This window comes from Echinops telfairi, unplaced genomic scaffold (genome assembly GCF_000313985.2).
Source record: "Echinops telfairi isolate 266 unplaced genomic scaffold, ASM31398v2 ScPeMD7_18;HRSCAF=68, whole genome shotgun sequence".
Taxonomy (NCBI): Eukaryota; Metazoa; Chordata; class Mammalia; order Afrosoricida; family Tenrecidae; genus Echinops; species Echinops telfairi.
The window spans coordinates 10,808,683-10,834,124 of NW_022103915.1; the positions used below are offsets into that span (position 1 = coordinate 10,808,683).

General features: G+C 47.7%; 1 protein-coding gene across 11 annotated transcripts in view; it reads right to left on the minus strand.

Annotated features, from left to right (window-relative positions):
• UNC79 (unc-79 homolog, NALCN channel complex subunit) overlaps positions 1 to 25,442 on the minus strand; it is a 299,617-nt gene that overhangs the window by 84,890 nt on the left and 189,285 nt on the right. For 5 of the 11 annotated variants that reach the window (XM_045288090.1, XM_045288083.1, XM_045288093.1 and 2 more), the window contains 9 exons: positions 24,190 to 24,371; positions 18,610 to 18,811; positions 17,874 to 18,053; positions 16,400 to 16,465; positions 8,403 to 8,689; positions 6,273 to 6,455; positions 4,896 to 5,058; positions 2,322 to 2,471; positions 492 to 1,664 (listed from right to left, as the gene is read on the minus strand). In XM_045288090.1, coding sequence (XP_045144025.1) covers positions 492 to 1,664; positions 2,322 to 2,471; positions 4,896 to 5,058; positions 6,273 to 6,455; positions 8,403 to 8,689; positions 16,400 to 16,465; positions 17,874 to 18,053; positions 18,610 to 18,811; positions 24,190 to 24,371 — 2,586 coding nt within the window. The remainder of the gene's footprint in view (positions 1 to 491; positions 1,665 to 2,321; positions 2,472 to 4,895; positions 5,059 to 6,272; positions 6,456 to 8,402; positions 8,690 to 16,399; positions 16,466 to 17,873; positions 18,054 to 18,609; positions 18,812 to 24,189; positions 24,372 to 25,442) is intronic. The other 6 variants (XM_045288086.1, XM_045288089.1, XM_045288085.1 and 3 more) reach the window with 6 other exon arrangements.

Genomic DNA, 25,442 nt, shown 5'->3' on the forward strand with positions numbered 1-25,442 from the left:
GTCTGTGCCATCAGCTAAAAGACCCCAGAGTCGGTTCTTAATCACCGAGAGAGGCCCTAGGCTTGTGTTGCTCCTTCGGACTCTGACAGCTCACTACAGACTAGCAGAAAGGAAGGAAGGATGGAGAGAAGAAAGAAAAGCAAAGGGGTTCAAATGCATCCCTTTGGTTGTTTGCGGAAGGCTCAGCTTCAGATGTGAAATATCCTGCTATGACTTAACCATTACCTCTTATTGCCAAGGGGGGTGGTCAAGAACTGACTTCAGTGTTTCAAAACAACAAATACAAAAGCATTGATGGAGCCAGGGGAGCCACATCTGAATCCGACAGGCTCTCGGGTAAGCAGGCAGGATTCAGAGTGCTGATGAAGCCGTTATAATGCCACTCCCTGACATTATAAGATTAGAGTTGGACGCAGAGCCAGGGGCCATCCCCTGACACATAAGATGCACAAACTGGAGGGAAGGTTGGGAAGAAGAAGAGAGAGACTCACCTGGATCCTTCTGCTCTCCCAGTTTGTCTAGAATGTTGAAGGAAATGTCCAGGTACTCTCTCTGGATAGCACTCACGGCTATCTTTCTCTGTTTCCTCTGTCTCGGGACAATCTGAATCTTAAATTCGGACTCCTCCGCTCCCTCCTCTTCCATTTTTCTTTCGGAATTCTGTTCTGTGTCCGACTCGGCACTGGTATCGGGCTTCTCCCCTTCGGTTGGATTCTCAGCATCTTCGGGAACCTGCAGGAAGGCCGTTTTGGCCCCTGAACTTGGAGTGGGCCCACCAGGCTTCCCTTCCTCCAGGCTGAGGCCGAGGCTCTCATCCATGGACATCTCGGCCAGGGCAAAGGACTTCTGAAGGAGGTCTCGTTTTTGCTTCAGCGTGAGGGGGCTGCCACTGGACAACTCGGGCAGCTCCTCCGCCCTGGCTTGCTCGCGGGGGTCTGTGGGGTCTTCCAGAGCTAGGAGAGCGGAGTCCGGGCTGTTTCCTGAGTCTTTGGAACAATCCTCCACGCTGACTCGCACCAGGGGCGTTGTGCTGAGGCTGGGGACGGCGGCGGAGGCGGCCGCAGGGGTGCCAGGGGTGCCATCGTTCCCTTGCCGGGCCGCCTCCTCCTCCTCATCGCTCTCCACTATTCGGAGAGGGGGGAGAGGCTCAAAGACAAGCGAGTCGCTATCCGACGTGGAGGCGACCGACTGCTTCTCGGGCCCCGAGGTGGAATCCGAGGACAGGTCGATCAGATCCTGGCCCTCCTGGGGGGCCGACTGCCCTGGAGCGTCCACCTGCACCTCAAACGTCTCCATGCAGTTTAGCCGGACTTCGGGGATGACCGGCCGGCGGGCCTCCGGGAAGGCTTCCAGAGCGGGGTTCTCGGGGATCTCGGCGCTGGCCAGCCGCGAGGCGGAATTCCGCCGGGGCCGCCCGGGGTCGCTGGGTCTGTGCAGGCTGCAGGCTCCGGGCGGGGGAGGCTTGTCGGCATCGCAGCGCTCTATGCAGGACTTCCTGCGGTGCTCGTCTAAGGTGAACAAGAGGGAGTCTGCGTTCCCTATATCAAGAGATTTTTGTTTTAAAGAGCGCAGCTTTTTTTTCTGAATGCTGTCTTCTCGCACACAGCGGAGCAGGCTGTCTTGTAATGCACCCGTGTCTCTATAGTCAGCCAGTTCTACGTTACCTGATTAAAACAGAAAAAGCTAGCACTGTTTTACTCGGAGATGTCACCGTGTGTGTGTTTATTTGTTTGTTTGTTTGTTTGTTTTCCCGCATACGTGGGCAGACAATTGGCATATAACCGTAATCAACTCCACCAGAGGGGGGAACTGACGTCTCATCAAGTTCATTCTCATTTCAGAAATACAAAATAACTAAATAAATAGATACCCAGAAAACGTGGGGATAGAGGGAAGGGAAACAAAACAAACAAAAAAATAATAATAATATTAAAACACCCAAATGGCCGTCTAGGATCTTATTTCCCCAAATGGAGCTCCGGGATAAATTCCACCGCTCTACACGTGTGTGCACGGGCAACGGGGACGGGGTTTGGCGGAGGGAGGTCTAGAAAAGTGTCTTTGCACCGTGTGGAAGCAAACACCTGGCAACAAATCAAATCAAGCGATGGCCCCTCTAAGACACCTGTGACGTTCATGAGGTCTCTGTCAACTCACGTATATATATAAGCGTGTCTATATATATACTGTTTGTGCATACACAGAGGTAAAAATCAACAGTATCGAAATGTGTAGTAACGCAATAAAATTAAGATTTCACCCCAAACACACGGTAGAGTACAACATTTCTGCATAAAATGACTGAGAGAAAAAATTCATACTTCTCTGAACATTCATCTCAACCGGCTGATATTTCACCATTTTGCTGCCTCCTATCCTTTTCAATCTTGCAAAAAAAGTTTGAGACTCTTTATTGCAGGGTCCAGTAGGTGTATCATGAATATCAGATTCATCAAAAACACTATCTTCCTCTAATTGGGGAGAGAAAGTCAAAATTACACTTAAGAGGTTATTCTCTCTTAGGCTGTGTCTACACAAGCATTTCAGTGACAGCATTAAGGGGGCAACGTTTGGGGGCAGTTTTTGCACCCCGTTCGTCTAGCTGTGCCTCGACACTCCGTCTAGGATTCAAATTCTCGTGAGGTTACGGAGCAACCTGTGGCGAGGGTGCTCAGCATTTTCCACCAGTCTGCTGGCGGCACTTTTCAAGGGGCATCTCCCTTATCTCCCTTCCCGGGGAAACTCTTCCAATGACTTTAAGACGAGATGACCGGTCGACATCAGTGGCCTTTTCTAGGAGTTGGGGCCACTGCTGGCCTGCCCTGGCTTGCTTTGGGCAAATTTTCAGGAGAATTTGGCCAAAGACCATGAAACACAGTGGGTGGGGCTTGCCCTTTTCCACAACGAGGCGCCTCGCTGGGGTCTGGGAACTGGCATAGACACAGCCTAACAGTACATGCACCGTATACCTTGTGAATGCAAAATACTGTACTCTACATTTGGTAATGAAACACACAACACACAGTGGGGGGAGGAAGAAAAAAAAGCTCGGGAAAAGCCACTTGTCGTCTCAAAAGCTCCACAGATGGTTATGGGCTGAAAGAGTAAACAAAGGAAAACGAACACAGAAAATAACATTTTCCTCCGATGTTAAAGTAGGACCCTGCTCTGAGAGTTTGCCCCTTGCCACTCCTGGGGATCCCGAAGGACTCGCTGAGAATCTGAGGGTTCTGTAAACAAATTGGTCCCCTGAGAGCCTACGGAAGGGACTTGGTTCTATGTCCTCTTTGCTCCCCCTTTTGGCCACGTTTAAAATCAAAGTAACCCCAAGAACACAGCGGTGAACCCCCAAAGTTCACTGAGCGCTCTTCTTTCATCCCGTTGAAAGGTCAAAGGGCACGTACAACCCAGGCATGAAACATGCCTATGAAACAGCACTCCCTGGGATTCACCCCCAGCCCACAGAGATCACATGACTCGGCCTTTAGTCTAGGACAGGTGTGAATATGGTTCTTTTAAGGCTTCTTTGCTCCATGGGGAGTGCCCAGCAGAGAGGTCCATTTCTGGGGTTGATCCTACCCTTGTGAACAAGACTCTACTGGCCAAGGGAACCTGGAGCAGCAAGCGTTACGGAAAATAAACATCCTAGTCTTTCCAGTCAGACTGAAACGCGAACGTTAAGAGCCTTCGTCGTTTTAAAGTGGATGCCACTCCCCTCCCGCCCCCCAATAGAGCTGTCACCAAAATGAAACTCTAGGGAGTCCCCAGGTTTTGACGGAGCTACGGCACCATAACATGTCTTCTCCACTTCTTCTTCAAATAGTTCTTCTTTTAAAAAAATGCTTCCCCCCACCCTCCTGGAGTAAACAGTTCACGGGAGGACCATTATCAACTTTGAAATAATTCTCTAAGCGTACTGAACGGCAGCGCTGGGAACACCTCGGGATGGCACCTCCCACCTGAACTACACTCAGAGTGAAGACACCCATAATGTAGTTCAAACAAGCCCACTCCAGTCGCCAGCAGCTGAAGACCTACGCTGGTAGGTAGAGAGATCCTCAGTGAGGTCGGAATGGCACCAGAACTGGTACCGGAACAATAAACTGTGACCTTTCAGCAATTAACCAGCAATGGCATACCGGCTACAGCCCAACCCTGTTGAGAAATTTCCAGAGCAGAGTAACGGTCAAACCAAATCAGACGGAGCTGCCACCACAGAGGGCCTGCCGGGACTTGGCATTCTCCCAGGATGGGATTAGCTGAGGTCACCTCTACAGGTTTCCTAACCCCACCATGTCCACTAAAGACATACATCTTTGTTCTTTGGCTCTCAACTGGAAACAAACTGTTTGTGTTGTTGTTTTTAATCTACTATGTCCTTTGGAGAGAGATTATGAATAGAAAAGGCATTGATGTTGGAGATAATGTAAACGCTCGCAGCAAAATTGTCCCAGTCATCTTAAATCACCACATACTGAAAGATCACCCTGGGCAGACTGGGAGTTCATCCCAATTCTGTGAGGGCAACCTGGAGACTGCCCAGGCGCCTTGACTGCAGGCCAAGATTTACTTCACGGCCCCAGAGCCAGACCCTCCCAACGAGAGAGCAGAAGGCTTACTGTGCAGCGGCCACTAGCTCTAACAGCAACCGTGTTTTACCAAACGTCGTATCTTAGGAAACAGGCTTTGGAATCCTATTAGCTATTTCTCTTGCATGTTCATGTAAAACGTAAAGCAGCCACATCCCTGGGCAAAGTTTGAGAATTAACCAAGTGACAAGCTGGTTGCTTTGTTTTTAACACTGGGTGCCACTGGGGGACCTAAGAAAAGCGGGTGTCCAGACGTGGATGACGCAGTCGAGCTCAGCTGGGGGACAATTCAGGGGTGGGGAGTACCTTTTTCTTTCTCGCTGTATCTGCTTATGTTGCTGTTGTCGCTGTACAAAGCTCCTGCTGCGGCGTGGGGCCTGCAGCTATGGTACTGAGCATTGAGCGTATTGACCGTTATCTGAATCAGATGCAGGAGGACCTTGCTGATGTCGCAGTCTCGGTAGGGATACTGCTCGATAAAACGAAGGCGGGAGGGGGATAAAATGGTTATTTTGATGAGCCAGTTGTCCCATTTGATTCCCCTAGGTTATTTTCCTCATAAATATATATGTTTTATATATATATATACAGTGAACCCTCGCCACTTCGCGCTTCGACTTCCACGGCTTCACTCTATCGCGGTTTTTGCGTAACAGTGCATGCTCTGTCATTACTGCCACTGATTGGCTCAGACTGTACACGCTTCTGTCTGCATCGCTATCTATCAAAGCTACGTATCAGATGCATTTTTGCTTTTGTACAGTGTACTGTAATTGTTTGCGATTTTTAAGAAATTTTATCTAAGCCCTATGATGGCTCCTAAACGAGCTGCTTCTTCTAAGCCTTCTGACAATAAAAATAAGCGCCAGAGGAAGATGCTCACCATCCAGGAAAAGGTAAAACTTTTGGATATGATCAAAGATGGCAAGAAAATCGTGGAGGTTGCACGCCATTTCGACTTGAATGAGTCTTCCGTTCACTCCATCCGTAAAGAGGAAAAAAAAACATCCGTGCTATGGCTACTTTCACTTTCAACAAGGAAGCAAAGCGCATTGTGACAAGGAATCCTACTTCGCGGAATTTCATTTATCACGGTAGGGTCTAGAACCGATTAACCACGATAAACGAGGGTTCACTGTATATATTAAAAATATCTGAACAAGTAAAGATGTAGGTGCTTATGGTGGTCTTCTTGTTACCAAGAGCCCCCTTCCCTTCCCCGCAACTAAGCCCTCCTGAGCCAAGTCACCGACATCACGGCATGCCATGCCTTTTCAAGGTAACGATTCGGCATTCACATTTGGTGTATAAGTACCACGTTAAATATCTTTTCTTTCCCCTGACAGACATACTATACTAAGTACTACTTAGATAAAATTTGAGACTTGGAGCCTGAGCAAAGGTTTCTCCATGTCCTACAGGGACTTGTTCTCTACGTTGAACATGTGCAGACTACCCACTGGCAGGGTCTCGCTTTCGATCCTCATTGTGGTAGCTCTTTTGCTTCTCAACACGAATCGTCCATCATCAGCCTTCCTTGCAAGGCCCAATTATCATCCTACGGGCAATTCTCCACTTAGTTCTTTTGGGTATCCTCCTCACGCTGCCCTCTCTAAGAGAAGCCTTCTCCCCGCCCCCCCCACCCCACCCCCACCACCAAAGGAGTGGCTCTCAGCAGCTCACCTTGTAAAGGATGACGAGTAAGGCCTTCAACCACATCTGTCGGATGTGAGGCTTTAAGGACCAGAGGGAACAGCGAGGCGGCTGCTGGAAATAATGCCGAAGCTGAGGGCAAGAGCAGTATTTGAGCACCTGAACCACCAATGGGAGGAGATGTTTGCCCAAGTTAATGTTATAGTCCATAACCTGGAATTGAAAGGAAAATTCACCATTGGGAGGGGGAGAATACAAAGAAAACCTGCAAAGCTGAAGAGCGTACACCGTGATCCCTCCCGACAAAAACTGGAGCAAATAGATTGACGGGAGTATCACCAAATGGTCACAGTCACTGCCGGCATATTGGAGCAGGGGACGCGCACCAAAACGCCAGTCTGATATGTTTGTCGTGAGCTCTCTAGACATGTTCATTTTCATTCCCAGCTATAAGTGCCGCTGTACCTACACTAGGCATGCACACACGCACTCGGAGCAAAAGGAGGGAACAAGGGAGAGAGGGTTGATGTGGCCCTCTCTCCTTCACAGGCACAGTTTCAGTGGAGAGCCACTTTGTTATCTACGTGTCGGGCTGCTAACCGGAGGGCCGGCAGTTCGATGCCACCAGCCTCTCGATGGGAGACAGCCTCTCTATGATTATCAGCATCCACTAGAGACGACAACGACGGCGTACCACTTTACCTGTGTGGGTGGCATTTTCATCTACTTGAGCGAGTCACAGGGAGCAGCTATGGAACGCCTGCCTTGAGACAGGCACTGAGGAAGGTGCTGCCCTTGCAAGATGCTAACTCCAGTCTCTTCTAAACAGCTTTGTTCCCAATGAGTAAGCACGCAGAAGATGCATTATGCCTTATGCCATAATGGTTACTCAGTGGCAGGATTGTGAATCACATCTGGTCTTTCTAGCCCTGAACCCCACACCCTTTGCAGAGCAGTGGAGCCATTCTGGAAAGGGAGATTTGTGGCACAGGTTAAAGTGGGCACACCTGTGCCCCACGATCCCGTCACTCTGCTCCAGGATCCACATTCCAAAGGCATCATTCCCACACGGCTCCATGAGGGACCTGTACAAGGGTGTTCATTGCTGAGCTGCTTGGGACAGGAAGAAGTTGGAAGCAATGTATGTATCCATCACTGGGGGGATGAGGAGGTGAACTACAGTGGATGTACCGGGGGATTTCAAAAGGTGGTAGGAATGTTCCCTATCTTCTTTTTTAAATAAGTTTACTGGAGGCTCTTACAGCTCTTATAACATTCTATACATCAATTGTATCAAGCATATTTGTACATATGTTGCCATCATCATTTCCAAAACATTTTCTACTTGAGCCCTTGGTATTGGCTCCTCTTTTTTCCCCTCCCACCCATATGAAACCTTGATAAATTATATATTGTTATTATTATTTTGTATCTTACATTGTCCGTTGTCTCCCTTCACCCACACTTCTGTTATTCGTCCCCTTCGGGGGTGGGGGTTATATGTCCAACCTTGTGATGGGTTCCCCCTTTCTCCCCTATCCCCTTCCCTGACTATCTCCCTACCCTCCTGATAACGCTACTCCCACTACAGTTCCTGAGGGGTTTATCGGTCCTAAGTCCTAAATCCCAAGTGTCCAGAGCTCTTATCTGTACCAATGTGTGTTCTCCGGTCTAGCCAGATTTGTAAGGTAGACCTGGGTCATGATAGTAGGGGTAGGGGGGGAGAAGCATTCAGGGACTAGAGGAATGATGTGTGCTTCGTGTTCCCTATCTTTTAGTTCCATCTTTCCAAGAACATTTTTGAAGCCCCTTGTACCCAATAGTATATAATACAGCTGCTAGAAGCAGTAGACAAGATGGACAGATCCTTGCGTGACTCACAGAAGTTAGTTGTATGATTTACCCAACTCTCTTGACTTGAAGCCCAGAAATGAAAAGGGGAGGGAGACACAGAAACCAAAATCCCCACACTGCTTTCATAGCACCAAGCTGCTGGGCATTACTCATCTTTCTGTTCCCCTCCGCCCACCCCTGCCGGATACCAAGTAACCCAATGACAAGCCTTGATACTCAGCCAATGTTGGCCAACATGGATTTAAGGGCCTACGTGCGCTAAAAGCCTACTGGTGTGTGACCCCTGAGAGCGGCTGTTTGACTTACCTGGGCGATTCCTGCAATGAATGCGTTAAAGCACGTTGACAAGCGCATCTTTTGAGGGGCAATCATGAAGCAACCATCCTGTTGGTCGTAGCCGAGCAAGACATAGAGATGCCGCTTGACGGTGTTGAAGGCCTTCGCACTACTAATGTCTGACTCCGCACTGCTCTCATCCTTGGCCATGAACTTCATGAGCACAGTGATCAGCTGGTGAACCGTCTGGTGGTCGATCCCAGCATCCTCTGGGAGCAGGTCCTTGATGGTGTTGTCATTCTCAGGAGACTGTTGTCCTGTGGGCACAAGAACGGTCGTCAGTGGGCAGCTTGCCAGGAATTCACACAGACAGCTCACTTAGAAGCATTCTTTCCGCTTCCACTAAATAATTAAAGTGTCTGTTTTAGACAGGAAGTCAAAAGTAGGAAAGACACTGTAGGACCCTCTAAGCATCTCTCTGGGGGCAGAAGTTCTGTTTTCACCAACATCCAAATTGGTCAACAACTGAGTTCATTTTCAGGAGGAAGAGGGGAGTGGTAATCAAAACATGAGGCTGGAAGGCCCTGGTGTGTTATCCTCGAGCAAGAAAATGAACATCGCCGTGAACTTTGCATTTTGTGACTCTTTCACATCTCGGCAAAGCCTTGTCCTCCGTCAGAGAGCTTCCAGCTTTGTGAAAGAGATGCATAAGCGCAAGGATAAAGCAGTCTTCTAAAAGCCACTGATCTTCAGAACAGCCACTGGGGGAATCCCGTTACATATCAGTCGGTAAGTCAGCTAGAGCCCCCATTACATGATCTTTAAGTCAGCGAGAGCCGGGGGAAAAAAAGTTACTTTCAAATCTGCGGGAAGATATGTTAGCAGTGCATAGTCTTTGAGTGATGTAGCCAAAGTCAGAAATCGCAAATGATAAGTCTTACTGTATGTGATGAGAAACATACAGGTGTGGGGAGGGGACCAAAGGAGAGAAGCATGAACCTTTAAAAACAGAGGAAACACTACATGAAGGTGAGCTGAGTTCACGCGTGAAAAGAATAAACAGAACACCTGAGCCTTCTGTCTCCTCTTCGTCTGATACGGAATTGCATTTGAGCTACGCCACCTCTGTTATTTGTCACAATCGGAAGTGGCACCCAGTGGGCCTTTGGCTTCCTGACCTTTCTGAGGCAGGGCTACTGGAGAAAGGAGAAGGGGATTTGCTCATATACATTTGTACTTTGAGTCTTATTTCAAACACCTCATGCCTGCTTGTCCTTCTTCTGCTTAACGGCCTCAGCATTTCTAAGTTGAAAACCGAGTGGTTGCCGGTTGGATTAGACCAGCAACGGCATCATCTCATCTCTCATCCTGAGCGGAAAAGTGCTGGTAAATGAAGACACGCTTGGGCTACAAACCGAACCTCAGTTCCGGCCATTATCACTGTGGAAGAAGGTATGAGATGAAGGATGATGGGTTAATCGGCGGGGCCTCCAACTGGTTATGGGGTGAAAATTCTCATCTTTGAGTGTCATTTCCCTACAACTTTTGTAAGCCCCCTCCTATAAATCCAGGATCTCCTCAGCTCAAGTGGCAACATCTCAGTCTCCAGGGACACTGTCGAGAGAAGCCAGATACCAAACACATCTCTGGGAACAGGAGAAATGGGTCATCTCAAACTAACCTACTTTCTTCTCTGCAGTAATTATGGCGTGAAGCTCAGCTCAACTCTGAACTGACTAGGTTAGACGTGCACAGAAGTTAACAAGCTTCGTTAGCTCCTTTCCCGGATGCCCCAAAGGAAGTCAGTCTGTCCGAAAGTCACACCCTGAGAAGGGAGAGTTGACCCTGAGCCACCACGCAGCAAACCAATTAGTCTAAGAGCCTCTTACATATGGGAGACCCATCTGACACACTGCAGTATAACTCTGGGACACTAGCAATATTTTCTGTCCCAGAGAGTTTGTTCATCATGAATATGTGCTTAGAACTTGAAATCATCTATTTTTACCATTGGCGATTAGAATACAACCTAGAGATTTGCTTGTTGCAATACTGCGAAGGCAGAAAATGCTCAGTGACCGGATGATGCTCTCATTATTGTTAGACCTGCATCAACCACCAGAAAACGGAGAAAAGAAAATAAAATCAGCCCATGAGAACTATGTGCTTTCACCATGTGGTTAGAGCCAGGAGGCCTCACAGCGTGTTCTATCTAAATGTTGTAGATCAGAGAGCTGACCAACATCGGGCCCTATGCAAGTCCTCCCTCACTGCAAGGGCACTGGCACTCCATAATGCTCACCTTCCCAACACGATCGCTGAAGACAAAGCGGGTGCATAAGCAAATGTGGTGAAGAAAGCTGATGGTGACCTGCTATCAAAAGATATAGCGTCTGGGGTCTTAAAGGTTTGAAGATAAACAAGCGGCCATCTAGCACAGAAGCAACAAAGCCCACATGGACGAAGCACACCAGCCTGTGCGATCAAGAGGTGTCAAAAGGATAAGGTACCAGGCATCATCAAAACAAAAAAACTCATATCATTGTGAATGAGGGGGAATGCAGAGTGGAGACCAAAGCCCATTTGTAGGCAACTGGACATCCCCTTACAGAAGGGTCTTGGGGAGGAGACAAGCCAGTCAGGGTGCAGTATAGCAACGATGAAACATACAACTTTTCTCTAGTTCTTTAATGCTTCCTCTCCCCCACTATCATGATCACAACTCTACCTTACAAATCTGGCTAGACCAGAGTATGTACACTGGTACAGATAAGAGCTGGAAACACAGGGAATCCAGGACAGTTAAACCTCAGGACCAATAATGAGAGTAGTGATACCAGGATGGTAAGGGGAAGGTGGAGTAGAAAGGAGGAACCGATCACAATGATCTACATATAATCCCCTCCCAGGGGGACGGACAACAGAAAAGAGGGTGAAGGGAAACATCGGACACTGTAAGACATGACAAATTATCAAGGGTTCATGAGGGAAGGGTTGCAAGAGGGCGGGGGGGAAAAATGAGGAGCTGATACCAAGGGCTCAAGTTGAAAGAAAATGCTTTGAGAATGATGATGGCAACAAATGTGCAAATGTGCTTGGCATGATGGATGGATGGATGGATGGATGGATGGATGGATGGATGGATGGATGGATGGATGGATTGTGGCAAGAATTGTATGAGCCCTGCCAAAATGATTTAAAAAAGAAAGAAAAAACAAAACCAAAGAGCTGACTAATATGAAAAGCCTTGTAGGCCCAAATGAAAAGAAATGCCTAGAGAGCTATCTTTCAAGCCTTGAAAGAATTTCACCTTTTGTGTGTGTGTGTGTGTGTGTGTGTGTGTGTGTGTGTGCTTCCTTTCAGACGGTGATTTGATCACTAAAAGGAAGTGATTGCTTCCAGCAAGTTAAGGCCAGGAATGTGACCAAAGGGTGGGTCTCCGTCCCCTGCCGGGTTCAAGGTGAAGGTAGCTGCCTGAACGTTAGCAGCCCCTACTAGGCAGTGGGGGCTGCTAACATTCTCGCTTCACACCTCGGTTCACCTCAGCCTTGAGAGTAAGGTGTGCGAGAACAGAGCACCCCATGCTGTGGAGCCGGCTCCAGAGCCAGGAGGCCTTGACTCCAAACTGGGGGGGCAGGAAGGGTGGTAGGGGCGCTGGAGAGAGAGTTGCACCTTCACCTCCTCCCCTGAGAACCCAGGGATTTATGGAAATGAGGATGAACCAGGACCCCCGCCTTCTAGTTCCTTTTCCCAGAGAAGTGAAGAAATGAAGCAGAATGTGGTCTTGGGCTGAAATATTTCACAATGCCTCTTCCCATTACAGGCAGGTGTGTGTGTGACCTCCCCTTTCCCCACCACATTGTATTTCCCTGAGGGATTCCGTGCGGTGCCATAAACACCTGCTCTCACTTCATGATCTTCAGACTGCAGTCAGCCTCTCTTACACGGCTCTCCTTGAACAGCCAGTGGGGAGTGAGCTTTAACATATCCTTACATGAAGTGGGTGGTGGGGAGGAGGACTATTGCTTCATGGGAACTCTCACATAGTGTCAGTGGGGTGGGGGTGGGGCCCATCCCCTTTTGCTCCAATAATTTACTGCTCCAGTCGCGGGCTCCATAAGTCTGAGCTTTGTGTGTGTTGGTCTTTCTTTAAAGTAGATTGAGTTTGCAACTGAGGCACTCCTCCTAAAAAGAAGTTATCTGAATCAGACCCTGAGGAAAACGGAGCTGCCCAAGAGCTGAGATGCCCTTCATAACTCGTACATGATGTCGCTGTCTCAATTCTCTGCAAAGGGCAGCACATGTGCTGCCCTTATCTGAGGAGAATTTACAAACTGGTAACGGGCATATGGGCTAATATCAGACGTATGGACTTGATCTGGACTGCGCCGGGAGGTTTTCTTAATAAATGATTACTCTTTGATACAAAGCTCTCTCTTACCTGTAAAAGAAGAAGTACTGTTACCCTATCCCTGAAATCAAAACGAACCGTCAAGTCAATTTGAACTCCTGGCGACCCTCCACAGGACAGAATAAAACGGTTCCTTAGGGCTTCCAAAAGTGCGAATCTTTCAAGGAACAGACAGCCTCATTTTTATCCCACAGAGTGGCTGGTAGGTTTGAACCTCCAACCCTGAAGTTCACTATCCAATGCTTAGTCCACAGCACTACCAGAGATCCTTTGACCATGCTACCATATACCTGACTTACTTTAACTCACTAGTATCAAGTCCATTTCATCTCACAGCAACCTTGCAAGACCGTGTGGAATGGCCCCTGTGGGTTCCCCAGACTGGCACTCTTTAAGGCGACAGAAAGCCTGAGCTTGCTGCTGACCTTGGTGACCGCTGACCTTGCGCTTAGCAGCCTAGCTCATAACCCGATACACCACCAGGCCTCCACTATCTACCTACGATTGTTTGATAATCCATTACAGGGAACAAGGAATGAGTCATCATAAGGTCCCTGTGTTCACATGGAGTTGAACATGTCCTGGCGGGACTGTGCTGATATTAACCAAACCCACTGCTGTCTGTCTGTGGGACTCCAACCCTGTGGTCTCTGGGACACAGCAGATATGCTCCCACGGGGTTTCTGAGAAGATAAAGCTTGATGGGAACTGACGGTCACGTCTTTCCCTCCTGAAGCCCCACCGATGGTTTCAAGCCGCCAGCCCTTCGCCAAGCACTTTAACCCCGGCCCCAGGGCCCCAGTTCTACCGCTGCGTTGTATTCAGCCTGTGCTCTGTCTGTCCAAGACTCCCATGGCAGCGGTGACAATAAAAACTAGGTCCCAGCACAATTATACAGGTCAGGTGGTGGTGGTGGCATGCCATCCAGTTGGTTCGGATCCACAGCCACCCAACACACAGTGGAGAGAACCATGCCTGGTCCCGCGCCAGCCATTCTCACAACTAACTGTGTCTACGTTGAGCTCCTTGGTAAAGCTCTCTGCTCTTCTTGTAGAACACGGCCTCCACCAAAGTGTATTTCTGTTGCAACATTCCAGATCAGCAAATGAAAAGATCTTACGTGTTACCCATGACGGTGCTGCGCTCCATCTAACATTTACCACCCTTGCCTCTGGGAGCAATCGACTGAGGGCCCTGTCTGTCACTAATAAGCTGTGACACCTGTTCCTTCTTAAGCACCTCCATTTCCTCTTCTGTAACACGAGGAGGTTCCCGCATCCCTGATGCGTCCACCTTAACGGCTTTGAAAGGTTACCCGTCTGCCCAAGGGCTTTTCAGTCGACTCCGCAAAGCCATCCGAGGAGCAGGCCCACGCCCCTACACTAGCTGTGCCGAATGTGCCGTCTAGAAAGGTCTTCTCCCTGTTGCCACATTTGCTGTAATACGTAAAGGCTAAACCCAGAGAATCATGACGGTTCTGAGGTTCGCATACGCAGCCGTGGTCCACTGCCATCGAGTGGACTCCGACTTAGAGTAGAACTGCCCCACGGCGCTTCTCTGAAACTGTCTGCTCCCCTGAAGATCTATAGCCTCGGGAGCCCTGGGGAGTCCGAGTGGACTCAGTGGCAGCCGGAGCCTAATGGAAACAGATGGTCAGGCTGATGGATCCTAACCACCCACCTTTGGGCTGGCAGCCGAGGGCTACCCCACTGCACCACCTGGGCTCCTGGTTCAAATGCGTAACCTTCCCAAACACTAGAAATCCAGTGCCAAGAATGCTCATCTAAACACCAGTGGAAATGAAGACTCGCAGCACCTTTAAAGGGCATCTGCTGTGTTTCAGGGTGAATCGGGGAGAGGTTTTGCATAGAGGAGCTCATCAGTTGCATCATGCAAAAAGACGTTTGCGAAGCAGCACGGATTTTTCCATTTCTATTTAATGATGACTCTAAATCATTCTGCCCAATTTTCCAATGATCTTGGCAGGTCTTTGCTTCCAAGTTTAAATAGTCACTGCCTAGTCAAACATAACGCGTAAAAAAAATTTTTTTTTAAAAAAACCTAACTTTAAAAACTGCTCTCTAAGTGGGGGCAGCAGCCGTTCCCAAACCCAAGGAAACTTTGCAAAGAGTGGACCGTGGAAATGCTCTGTCTCGGAGTTTTCCCTTCACATTGAATTTATACGCTGGTCTTAGTGGCCCTTTTCCCACCTGGCCACCTTTGATGAGATCATTGGATGCCTGAAGGATTTCGCTTCCAAAGAGACATCAAAGATATTAAATTTTTTTCCAGAGATAGGAACAATTCTGGGACGGGGCTTTCAAGTAAACCTGAAGACAAAGACGAGGCAAATGGACGATAATTGATGAAAATTGCCTCCGAACAACCTCAAAAGGGCCTCACGGAAAGGGGCAGGGATGGGTTTCTCGTTTTTTAAAGAAGCTCAGGATCCGAAGCTCTTATTCTGACTTTCTGTTTTTGTTTTCAGTCCAGCGCAGAGTGAAGGGAGTGCTGTGCGACACCAGGTCGAGGGGCCCTGCCAAGTGGATTTAATTCCTCTTCCCTTGTCAGCGTTTTAGAAAGCAGGTGGATTCTGGCTGCTGTCTGTCAGCTACATTCATGAGCTCCAGAGGGCCCCCGCTACTCCTCCTCCATCCCTCCCTCTCTTGCTAGCTCCCTTTTTATCATTTGTACTCCCCCAAACAAACAAACAAAAATGCACCGCCACCGAGTCAGTTCCAACTCATAGCGAGCCTAGAGGACAGAGTCGAACTGCCCCTGTGGGTCTCCAAGGCTATACATCTCTCCGGAGAAGAAAGCCTCATCTTTCTCCCTTGGAGTGGCGGATGGGTTCGAACTACCGAGCTTAACTCATCACCCACTATGCCGCCCATTAAAAATAAATCGCATTTCCATAAATGGAAACTGACATCCTACAGCAAGATAAACAGGCCGGGGTCAACTGGTTTCTGTTGCACCAATAAGCAGGTGCTCCCAATCTAAACGCACGCTTCCCAGCGAGCCATGGTACCCCAGCATGTCGTCCGTCATCTCCTTGCCAGGATGCTCCATGATCATACTTAACATGTCAGGAGCCATCCATTGACCATGCTGCTATGGCCCTACTGTCCCTCCAGCAACGGTAATGCTCCTTTGGCCGAGACAGGAAAGCATGTCAACTTGCAAAGAATCAGGAATGGCTAAAGGGATGAGTGGATGATAGTGGTCCAAATGTATAACTTTTAAAAATGTAAATGAAATGTATGCTTGTCCTAACACAGATTTAGATGGACAGACATATTTATATGTGTAAATCCACATACAAATATCAGTACTATATGTAATTCTTGTCATAGTGACTCTCTGGGGAAAGGTGTACAATCGGGTAACAGGGTGCTTCTGGCTGGACCAGAGTTATCTGGACCCAAAGTAAATGGCCAATATTCAAATGTTAGAGGATCGGTATGCCAGGGATTGAAACATCTGGGCTAAGACACTTTGGAGACTGTAAAATTTGAAGTATCTCCCTCTGGTCCAGTTAGAGACACCACATCCTTTACCTTGTCCACCTGTGATAAATACTTGCATAGAGCCCTTCAGTGTCAGAAGTACCCACCTGGTGTCTGTTCGGGTGTCCCACCGAGGGCTGGAGCAGACTGCTCATGCCTGGTCAACCTCACGGCTTAAAAATCAACAACAACTCTATTTAAATAAGCATTAAAGACAACTTGAGCCTAGAAATTATCAATATCCAGTGCTCATGGCATTGGATAATAAGGGCATGCCTAGATGTCTATGTCACAAACATTTTGGGGTTTCTTACAACTTCAAGAACATCCTTCCATTTTACTTCTTTTCACAGATGCCAAGATTGGCATGTGAATAACAAGCAACAAGAAAATAACAATAAATAAAGGTTATATCCCAAACTGGTCAGTTAGGTTATACAATAGCTGGGACAGTCATAGAAATCGTTGTAATATATTCAATCTAGGTACACCTTGCTAGGATCTAATCCAACTTCAACGAGAACCTAGCGCAACTATGGATTCCTCTTAAACGGTCATCTTTATTTATGTTTTCTCCCTAAAAAAATGGGTTATTGATCATCTAAAGGGCTTTCCCTGCGCCTCTCAGGGCTTAAAATGCCACCTTTCCATAGCTCATCACAAAATAGAGAAAAATACAGTAAATCAAATCCTACGTATGATTAACAATAAGTAGGTTGCATAAGACTGTCTTGTAATAAATGCCAATGAAAAAGCAAACCTTCCCACTTTGGGCAGGATAAGAACTTGCTTCAAGGAGTGATTTTATTGATGTCATGGCATTTAAAAAAAATATGTATATATGTAATCATTTTTACAGGTTATTAGTATAATTAAAATTCATTCACTCACTAAGGTGGAGGCTTAGGCATATCTATTTTAGTTACATGTGACTCACCATCATTGTCAAGCATGAGTTTCTCTAGTCATTGGTTCACTTAAGGAAACTGCTGTTTTCCTTACAAAGGCAACATGAAGAAAGACCTTTAGGAAACAGGTATCTAGGATCCTTTCTTTGAAATTGGCAAGCAAGTTTGTTTTGCTGTTAAAAATTGACCTGGCGCAGTTGGGTGTGACTTCAGCTTCTCCTCCGCCTACCTTTTCTTTTTCAAAAGCAACCACTCCTAGTGGTTTGTCAAGGGTGGGGGTGGTGGCTGCTTCTATCTTAATTGAAAAGAAAGTGTCTTCCGAATCTCAACTCTGGCAAATGTCATATTCGAAAAGCTCTTGGGTCACAAGGCTAGTGGGGCAAACCTGCATGTTCTAGGGTTTAGGAGCAAATGCCACTTCTCGCGTTTATGCCAAGTGTCAGTGGACTGGCTGCCTTCTACATTCTAAAAGAGTCTACTGGTGGTCAGGCCTTTTGCTTCCTGAAGAAAGGCACCTGTGCCACCCAGGAAGGCCCAGGGAGATGCCCTAAAGCCCCGTCTGCTGAAAGAACTCAGTTGGATAAAAGTTTGCTCCGTTCTGTGGACATTCCACATAGCCGCCTCGGAACGACAGTCAACAGATTCGGGGGCAGGATGGGAGAAGATACTCAACGGATCTTGGAGGTTAGGGTTTCAGGAAGGGAGAGCGCCCTCTTGGATTCCGCCGGCCCTTTCACGCTGTCCCGCAGGGAACGCACACTCTTCTGGCGGTTCCTGGCAAAGCGAGCCCTCTTGATCTTCCACAAGGCCGCGTCACTGAGGTTGGCGACGTTGGTCCTCACTGCGGTGATCGCTTTCAAAGGAATAGAGAAGGTAACGTTATTTGCCCTTAGTTGGCTCTGCCATACAGCTCGTGTGACACAATCGCTCACCGTCCCGGGAGACATTCATCCCCCTGATGAGCCTGAATGCTCATGACTGATGCCCATCGCTTGTCTCTCTCACCCTCAGGGTGAATGATCCGATGGTGTCCCTGGAGGCAGAGCTGGGGAACGGATCCAAACGCATGCAGGAGTGAGTTTACAACGTGCAAACGAATCGCACCAGACTGCTGACCAACCCCATTAGAAACAGCAGGACTGAGTGATATTGACGAAGCACACAGTTCTAACAAAAGGGCTGTCCTGGGCCCTCCAGGAAACGACAAGAATTCTGACCGGGATGCCAGAAACTAATGAGGTCTACGGGCTACGACGGTTGAGCCTGGACAAGCATTTAATGAACTGGGCCCAGGGCGTCAAGTCACCCTCCAGGCTGGGGATTAAACTGCATGCAGGGCATCGCCCGCTTTTCTTGCAGGCATAAGCTTAGGGACTGTGATTTAAAAGCAAGTTCTTGGCTTTACTTACTTGTGGGAAAAGGAAATTCTTTGTTACAATCCAAATGTAGCTGAGCTTCCAAAGAAAGCGTCTCAAATCTATTGACAAAAAACTCCCAGCTCAAAGCAGGAATATCTTGTTTAAGAAAATGCAAGAGTAAAAGCTTACTCAATATTGTGGGTCGGTCTTTAACCACAGTATCAAACTGGAAGTCGAGACAAAGACACAGACCCTGGGGGAAGAGGGGAAAGATAAGTCAGAATTTAGCGCATCAGTTACCGCAAAGCTAATACACTGGATGGCGTCCAAAACAACAAGGTGATCTCCTCCATCCTCGCCAGTCAGGTGGAATGATCCAGCTCCTAGACTAAGCTCACAGCCTCTGGGAGGAGCTTCTCCTACTTTTGATTCAGAGTCTGAGCTAAACATCCAGGCTACCCGGATTCGATTGGCTGCAGACACAGGTTTACTTCAAACAAGCGGGTTTAAACAGGATGTATCTGCAACCAGAGGAAGGCTGCAGACACGGTCTCTCTGTAATACACTCATCTTAATCTCCTTGGGGTGCTTTCCCCCCCCCCCTCAATAAAATAGAAGAAAAAGTCCCATCAAAACAGTGGCTTCTGAGGGGATCTGCTTAAAAACCCACAAAATAAAACAAACCACTCAAACTCACTTCCATCTCATATCTACCCTCGAGGGCAGAATTGAACAGCCCCTGTGAGTTTCTGAGGCTGCAAAACACAGAAATAGAAAGCCTCCTCTTTCTCTGGAACTGCTGACCTTCCTGCTAGCACACCATCCTGCAATCCACTATGTCCCCGGGGCTCCTTGGGGAATCTGCTGAGCCAGTTACATTCACAGCAGAAAGGCCAGCTCAGAAGGTTATGGGAGCAGGTTTGGGGGGTCCCAAAAGGGTAATCTTGATATCGTTTCTCAGTGGACACAGGCTATCACAGGGGCTCATTCGGAAGCTGTCTCTGGAGCATTGAGAACTGCCATCTGTGAGGGAAAAGGCACGGGAAACTTGGGCGGAGGCAAGTTTCTCCATCATGGCAGTGCAGCTGCTCATTCTTCCAGGGAGCAAGGCTTTCTTTGGAAACCTGACCCCATCCACCCCACCATCCTGAGCTTGTGTCTTCAGACTTCTTTTTGCCCCCCAAGCTCAAAGAACTTTAAAAACGGGAACATGATTTGAATCCTTCAAGGGTGCCCAAACTGCTGTTTCGACTTGGTAAAACTTGAAAGAGTACAGAATTCTTGGGTTAGAGAGATGGAAACTCCACCTTCAGAAGTGCATAGACCTAACTGGACGATATGTTGAGAAACAATAGCTTCGCTTGGGGATGTTTTTGTTGCATAATAGTGTTTACGATTTTATAGCAAGACTTTTTGAATTTACTGACATTACTACCTTTTATTTTCTAATCCCATCAATAATAACCAGCTACCCCAAATATCTTCAAGCCTGTGTTTCTTTTCTCCAAGTCTGTAGCATCCATGAAGAGAAAAAGACATAGAAAGCTACATTTTAGGAAACATAACAAGAGGGTCTTCAAATTCCCTTTTGGTCTTACATTCTGTGGTTCTAAGAAAGAAAGTTAAGTCATCGTTTCTTCTCGGAATGGAAGTGGACAATAGAATCCTAAAACCCAAAGTTGGAATGGATTGAGCAACGATTTCCCTAGGATAAGAGTCCACCATGCTCATTTTATTAACTGGACACAATATAAAAGTGTAACTCATCCAACTCATTCTCTCACTCATCCAAGTCTCTTGTAAGGAGTGCCTCTTGTGGCCCAGGCCTGAACCAGGAGTAGTAAATACAAGTGCCCAGGTGTTGAAAGCTCAACAGTGAAGGATTATCCAGAAAGCAATGGAGAATTTCACAGGGGAAAATTGGGTCAGCACCCAGCATAACCCTACAATAACTTTGCAGATCCCGCAACGTTTATGGCATTTATTCTTGGGCATAGAATATAGAAAGAGTAGCAGAAGGACATTGGGCCTCCCTCCACTCAAGTACTCCCTCAACACAAGAATACTTTCTTCTAGTAAATTGGCATTCTATGATGCTCACCTTCCCGACACAACCGCTGAAGACAAAACGGGTGAATAAGCAAATGTGGTGAAGAAAGCTGATGGTGCCCGGCTATCAAAAGATATAGCGTCTGGGGTCTTAAAAGCTTGAAGGTAAACAAGCGGCCATCTAGCTCAGAAGCAACAAAGCCCACATGGAACAACATATCAACCTGTGTGATCACGGGGTGTCGAACGGATCACTGAAGACAAATGGGTGCATAAGCAAATGTGGTGAAGAAAGCTGATGGTGCCCGGCTATCAAAAAGTATAGCGTCTGGGGTCTTAAAGGCTTGAAGGTAATCAAGCGGCCATCAAGCTCAGAAGCAACAAAGCCCACATGGAAGAAGCACACCAGCCTATGCAACCACGAGTTGTCGAAGGGATCAGGTGTAAGGCAACATCAGAACAAAAAATCTTACCATAGTGAATGATGGGGGGAGTGCAGAGTGGAGATCCAAAGCCCATTAGTAGGCCACTGGAGATCCCCTTGCAGAGGGGTCTCGGGGAGGAGATGAGCCAGTCAGGGTGCGAGGTAACAATGATGAGAAATACAACCTTCCTCTAGTTCCTAAAGGTTTCCTCCCCACTCCCACTACCATGACTCGAATTCTATCTTGCAAGACTGGCTAGACCAGAGGAGGTACACTGGTACAGATAGGAACTGAAAATACAGGGAATCCAGGACGGATGAGCCCTATAGGACCAGTGGTATGAGTGGCAAAACAGGGTGGGTAAAGGGAGAATGGGTAGGAAAGAGGGAACCGATTACATGGAACTGTGTGTGACCTCCTCCCTGGGGGACAGACAATCAAAAAGTGGATGAAGGGAGACGTCGGACAGGGCAAGATATGACAAAATAACCATTTATAAACTATCAAGGGCTCATGCAGGAGGGGGGAGCGGGGAGGGAGGGGAAAAATGAGGACCTAATGTCGGGGGTTTAAGTGGAGAGAAAATGTTTTGAGAAACGATGTACAAATGCGCTTTACACAATTGATGTGTGTATGGATTGGGATAACAGTTGTATGAGCCCCAAATAAAATGATTTTTTTAAAAGAAAAAAAAAAAGAATATAGAAAGAACCTTTACGTTGGGTGGGGAGGCAGTGTGGACATATACACACAGAGCGTTAACATGAACTTTGAAGAGACAGCTATGATTGGGAGAAAATTTGGCGGAACCCCATGTCTTGCGGATAGCTGTAATACCCATAAAGGTAGAGAATGTCTACAACTGAGCAGCAAAAAGACACAACCCACTCAAAAAGTGCAAACAGCACTTGACTAGACGCTTCAGCAAAGAGGATTTACAAATGGCCAACAAGCACGAGAAAGGATGGTCAATGTCATTAGTCGTTCAGCAAACAAACAAACACAATCCGTTGCTGTCGAGTCTGTTCTGACGATAGCAACCTTCCAGTCCTAGAGTCTAAGACCAAGTCGAGCTGCTCCTCCAGGTGTTTCAAGGCTGTCATCTCTAGGATGCAGACCGCCACATCTCTCTTCTGACCAGGTGCTGGCCGGTTCAAACCGCCAACCTCTGAGTTAGCAGCCAAGTTATTAACGGCTACATCATCAGGGCTCCTGCTTCATCAGTAAACTAAAACCACAATTGCCATCAAGTCTAGTCAGACTCATCATGGCCCTACTCAGGGTTACCGACACTGTGAATCTTACTGGTGTAGACAGCCTCATCTTTTTCCCCTGCAGTGACTGGTGGGTTTGAACTGCCACCTAGGCTTAGCAACCTAGTACTTAATTCACAGTGCCACCAGGGCTCGTTTTGTTAGCACTCAGCCCACAACTGTTGAGTTGATGCTAACTTACGCTGACCCTGTATGACAGAGTAGAACTGTCCCGTTGGGTTTCAGAGGCTGTAAATACCTACAAGAACAGACCGCCTCATCTTTCTCCCCCAGAATGGCTGCGGAAGTCAAACCGGGAGGTTAGGAGGCCAACGCATAAGTCACGAGAGCTCCCTTTGCTAGTCCTTCCAAAACACAAACTCAACTGCCATCAAGTCCATACTGGCCAAGGAGTCCTGGTGGCATAGAGGTTGGGCTGCAATCTGCAAGGTCGGCAGTTCAAAACCATCAGCCACTCCTCTGGAGAAAGACAAGACTTTCCATAGAGTTGTGATCTCAAAAACGCACAGGGGCGGTTGTTAATCATTAGGGAGCTGCAAATCAAAAACACCATGTGGCGTAGCACCTCAGATTCACTAGGATGGCTCTTTGCAGAGAAATGGAGAATAATCGGTGCAGGCAGAGATGTGGAGAAGCTGAAACCATTCCCCATGCTGGTGGGAATGCAATGGTGTCGCTATGGTGGAAACCAACTGCCTGGTGATTCCTCCAAAATTAAGCAGGAATGAGGAATGACTCAATAATCCCACCACTCCTAGGGACACTGGTATGCTCAATGGAATGGAGCGCAGAAGCACAAAGAGAAACCTTCCCAACAATGTTCATGGCAGACTCCTTACCCAGCCAGATGGCTGAAGCAACCAAAGTGCCCGTCCATGGAAGACACACAAAATCCGATCTCATCACAGAACAGATCAGGACTCAGCCAGGAACGAAGAGGACAAAGCCCTGCCATATGCTACAGCAGGGAGGCACCTGGAGGCCATTACGCTGAGTGAAATAAGCCAGTCACAGAAGACAAACGCTGTAGGGTCACCCCACTTCCATGAAACAGGCAACCGTCTAGAGACAAAGGACATTCGTGACCAGCAGGAGGAGGAAGGAAGGGGGGACGAGTGTCATTTCACAATGGAGCACTTTGAATACAGCGCCCCGAGGACACAGCACCTATGGAATAAATGCTGTCTTTTCTCATGGGTGATATTATCTAATCATCATCATCATCATCATACAATCGTTTGTCTGGCTTCCACGTGAAAAACAGCAGATCGGGACTTGGGCGACCCCGGTTCTAGTCTTGGTTCTCCTATGAATTTGCGCTGTGCCCTTTGATAAGCCACATTATTTCGTTGAGGGTTGGTTTCTTCAACTATGAACTAAAAGGGCCAAACAAAATAAATATCCACCTCTCTCCAGGTCTCTATCTCATATTAGGCTTCAATTAGTGGTTCATGTTCGTAGCATATTTACCCCCTCATGTTTTGCTTGAATAATATAATTCATCTGAATTCTCTTAGCAATTAGCCTGTAATGACAGAGGCTGAAAGCCCAGAAACCAGCTAAAAGTATATATAAACTAAATTTCAAAACATATATACATGTGTATATAATATCTTTTGTAATCCCAATTTTAAAACCCACCCACCCCCAACAGGTCTATCACAACGACACCTGTACAAAAGCAGTGTTGGCATATGGTTTGTCTGAAAAGAAAGTAGAAGAAATGAAAACAGGGGCTATAGTAATAAGATGTGTTTCTGGCCATGTTTTCCCCACTGTCAAAAAAACCCATCATGCTTGGTCATGATCACTGTGGGTGACAATGAATGGTTGCAGGCACAGAGCATCTGCAGAGCAGACAGCACACAGCTGAGGTGTGTCACCTGTAATGCTGGCCTCTTTATGGTGTCCAGCAGGAGACTGGCTCTGGTGGCCACTGCCGGGTTGACGTCCTCCACAGCCGTCAAGAAGCAGCAGAAGGCATGCGCCAGCGAGTACTTCAGCAGGTGGTTCCTGGTCACTGCGTGAATGTCCAGAAATCTACATATGACGGCCACTTTTTCCACTGCAAGTTAAAGGACAGAGGACCCAAGGGCGGGAAAAGAGACATATATTTAGATAGGCTGAGAACTGAATGGATGAAATGTTAACTCTGGGCGACCCCCCCCCCACACACACACACATGGTGATTTTAAACATCCAAGGGAAATGACAGTGCCATCTTCCCTAGTGCTCCAGTTCATCTACGTGGCACAGGTCACTGCTACCCAATGCTACTCTTCTTTCAGACAGCCATGACTTAGCTCTGGGCTGGCCTCTTTGTTCATTTCTTATAATTAGCTTTATTTAGAGATCATAGAGAGAAGTGTATGGGTGCCAAATTGACAAGGGGTGTGCTGGGATGGTTAGGGTCTTGTGTCACCTTGGCTGGGCCAGGATTCTCGGTAATTTGGCACGTAAGACCTAGCAATCGCCGATGACGAGATCTCCTCAAGAGTGTGGACTGCTTCCAATATAAGTGGATGCTATGGAAAAGTCAGCCTGCTTTTTGCTAGGTCTGAATCCTGCCTCTGATTCTTGGACTGGAGCCAATGGCCTGCTGTGTTGCCTGCCAATCCTGGGAGTCATCTGTGGCCTGCCATCTCACTGCCAACATTGGATTCATTTGTCTCAGCAGCTAAAAGCCAGTTGCTTCCTGCTCCCCATGGGTCCATCAGCCCCTGCAGCTACGTACATCAGGAGAGGCCTCCAACCAAACACCTGACCTGCAGACTTGGGACTTGACCACTTCCACAGCTATGTGAGCCATTCCCTTGACTATAAACACACACACACACACACACACACACACACACACACACACACACACCCTGCATTTGACTTTAAGCTCAATTTCAAGCTATTCAAAATGCTTCAATGCTCCTTTCTTGTGGTCACCCATGGAGCTCTGCAGGCCACTGGCCGCTGTGGGGGGAAGGGAGGTGCCCATCAGGCCTGACTTTGGGTTCCAGACTCTTACCCCACTCCCTTTCAACTAGGTGGTTGGTAAGGAATATTGAACATGGCAACGAATGGCTAAAATGAGCAAATCTGTCTTGGAAGAAGTACAGCCAAAATGCTCCTTCGAAGCCAGGAC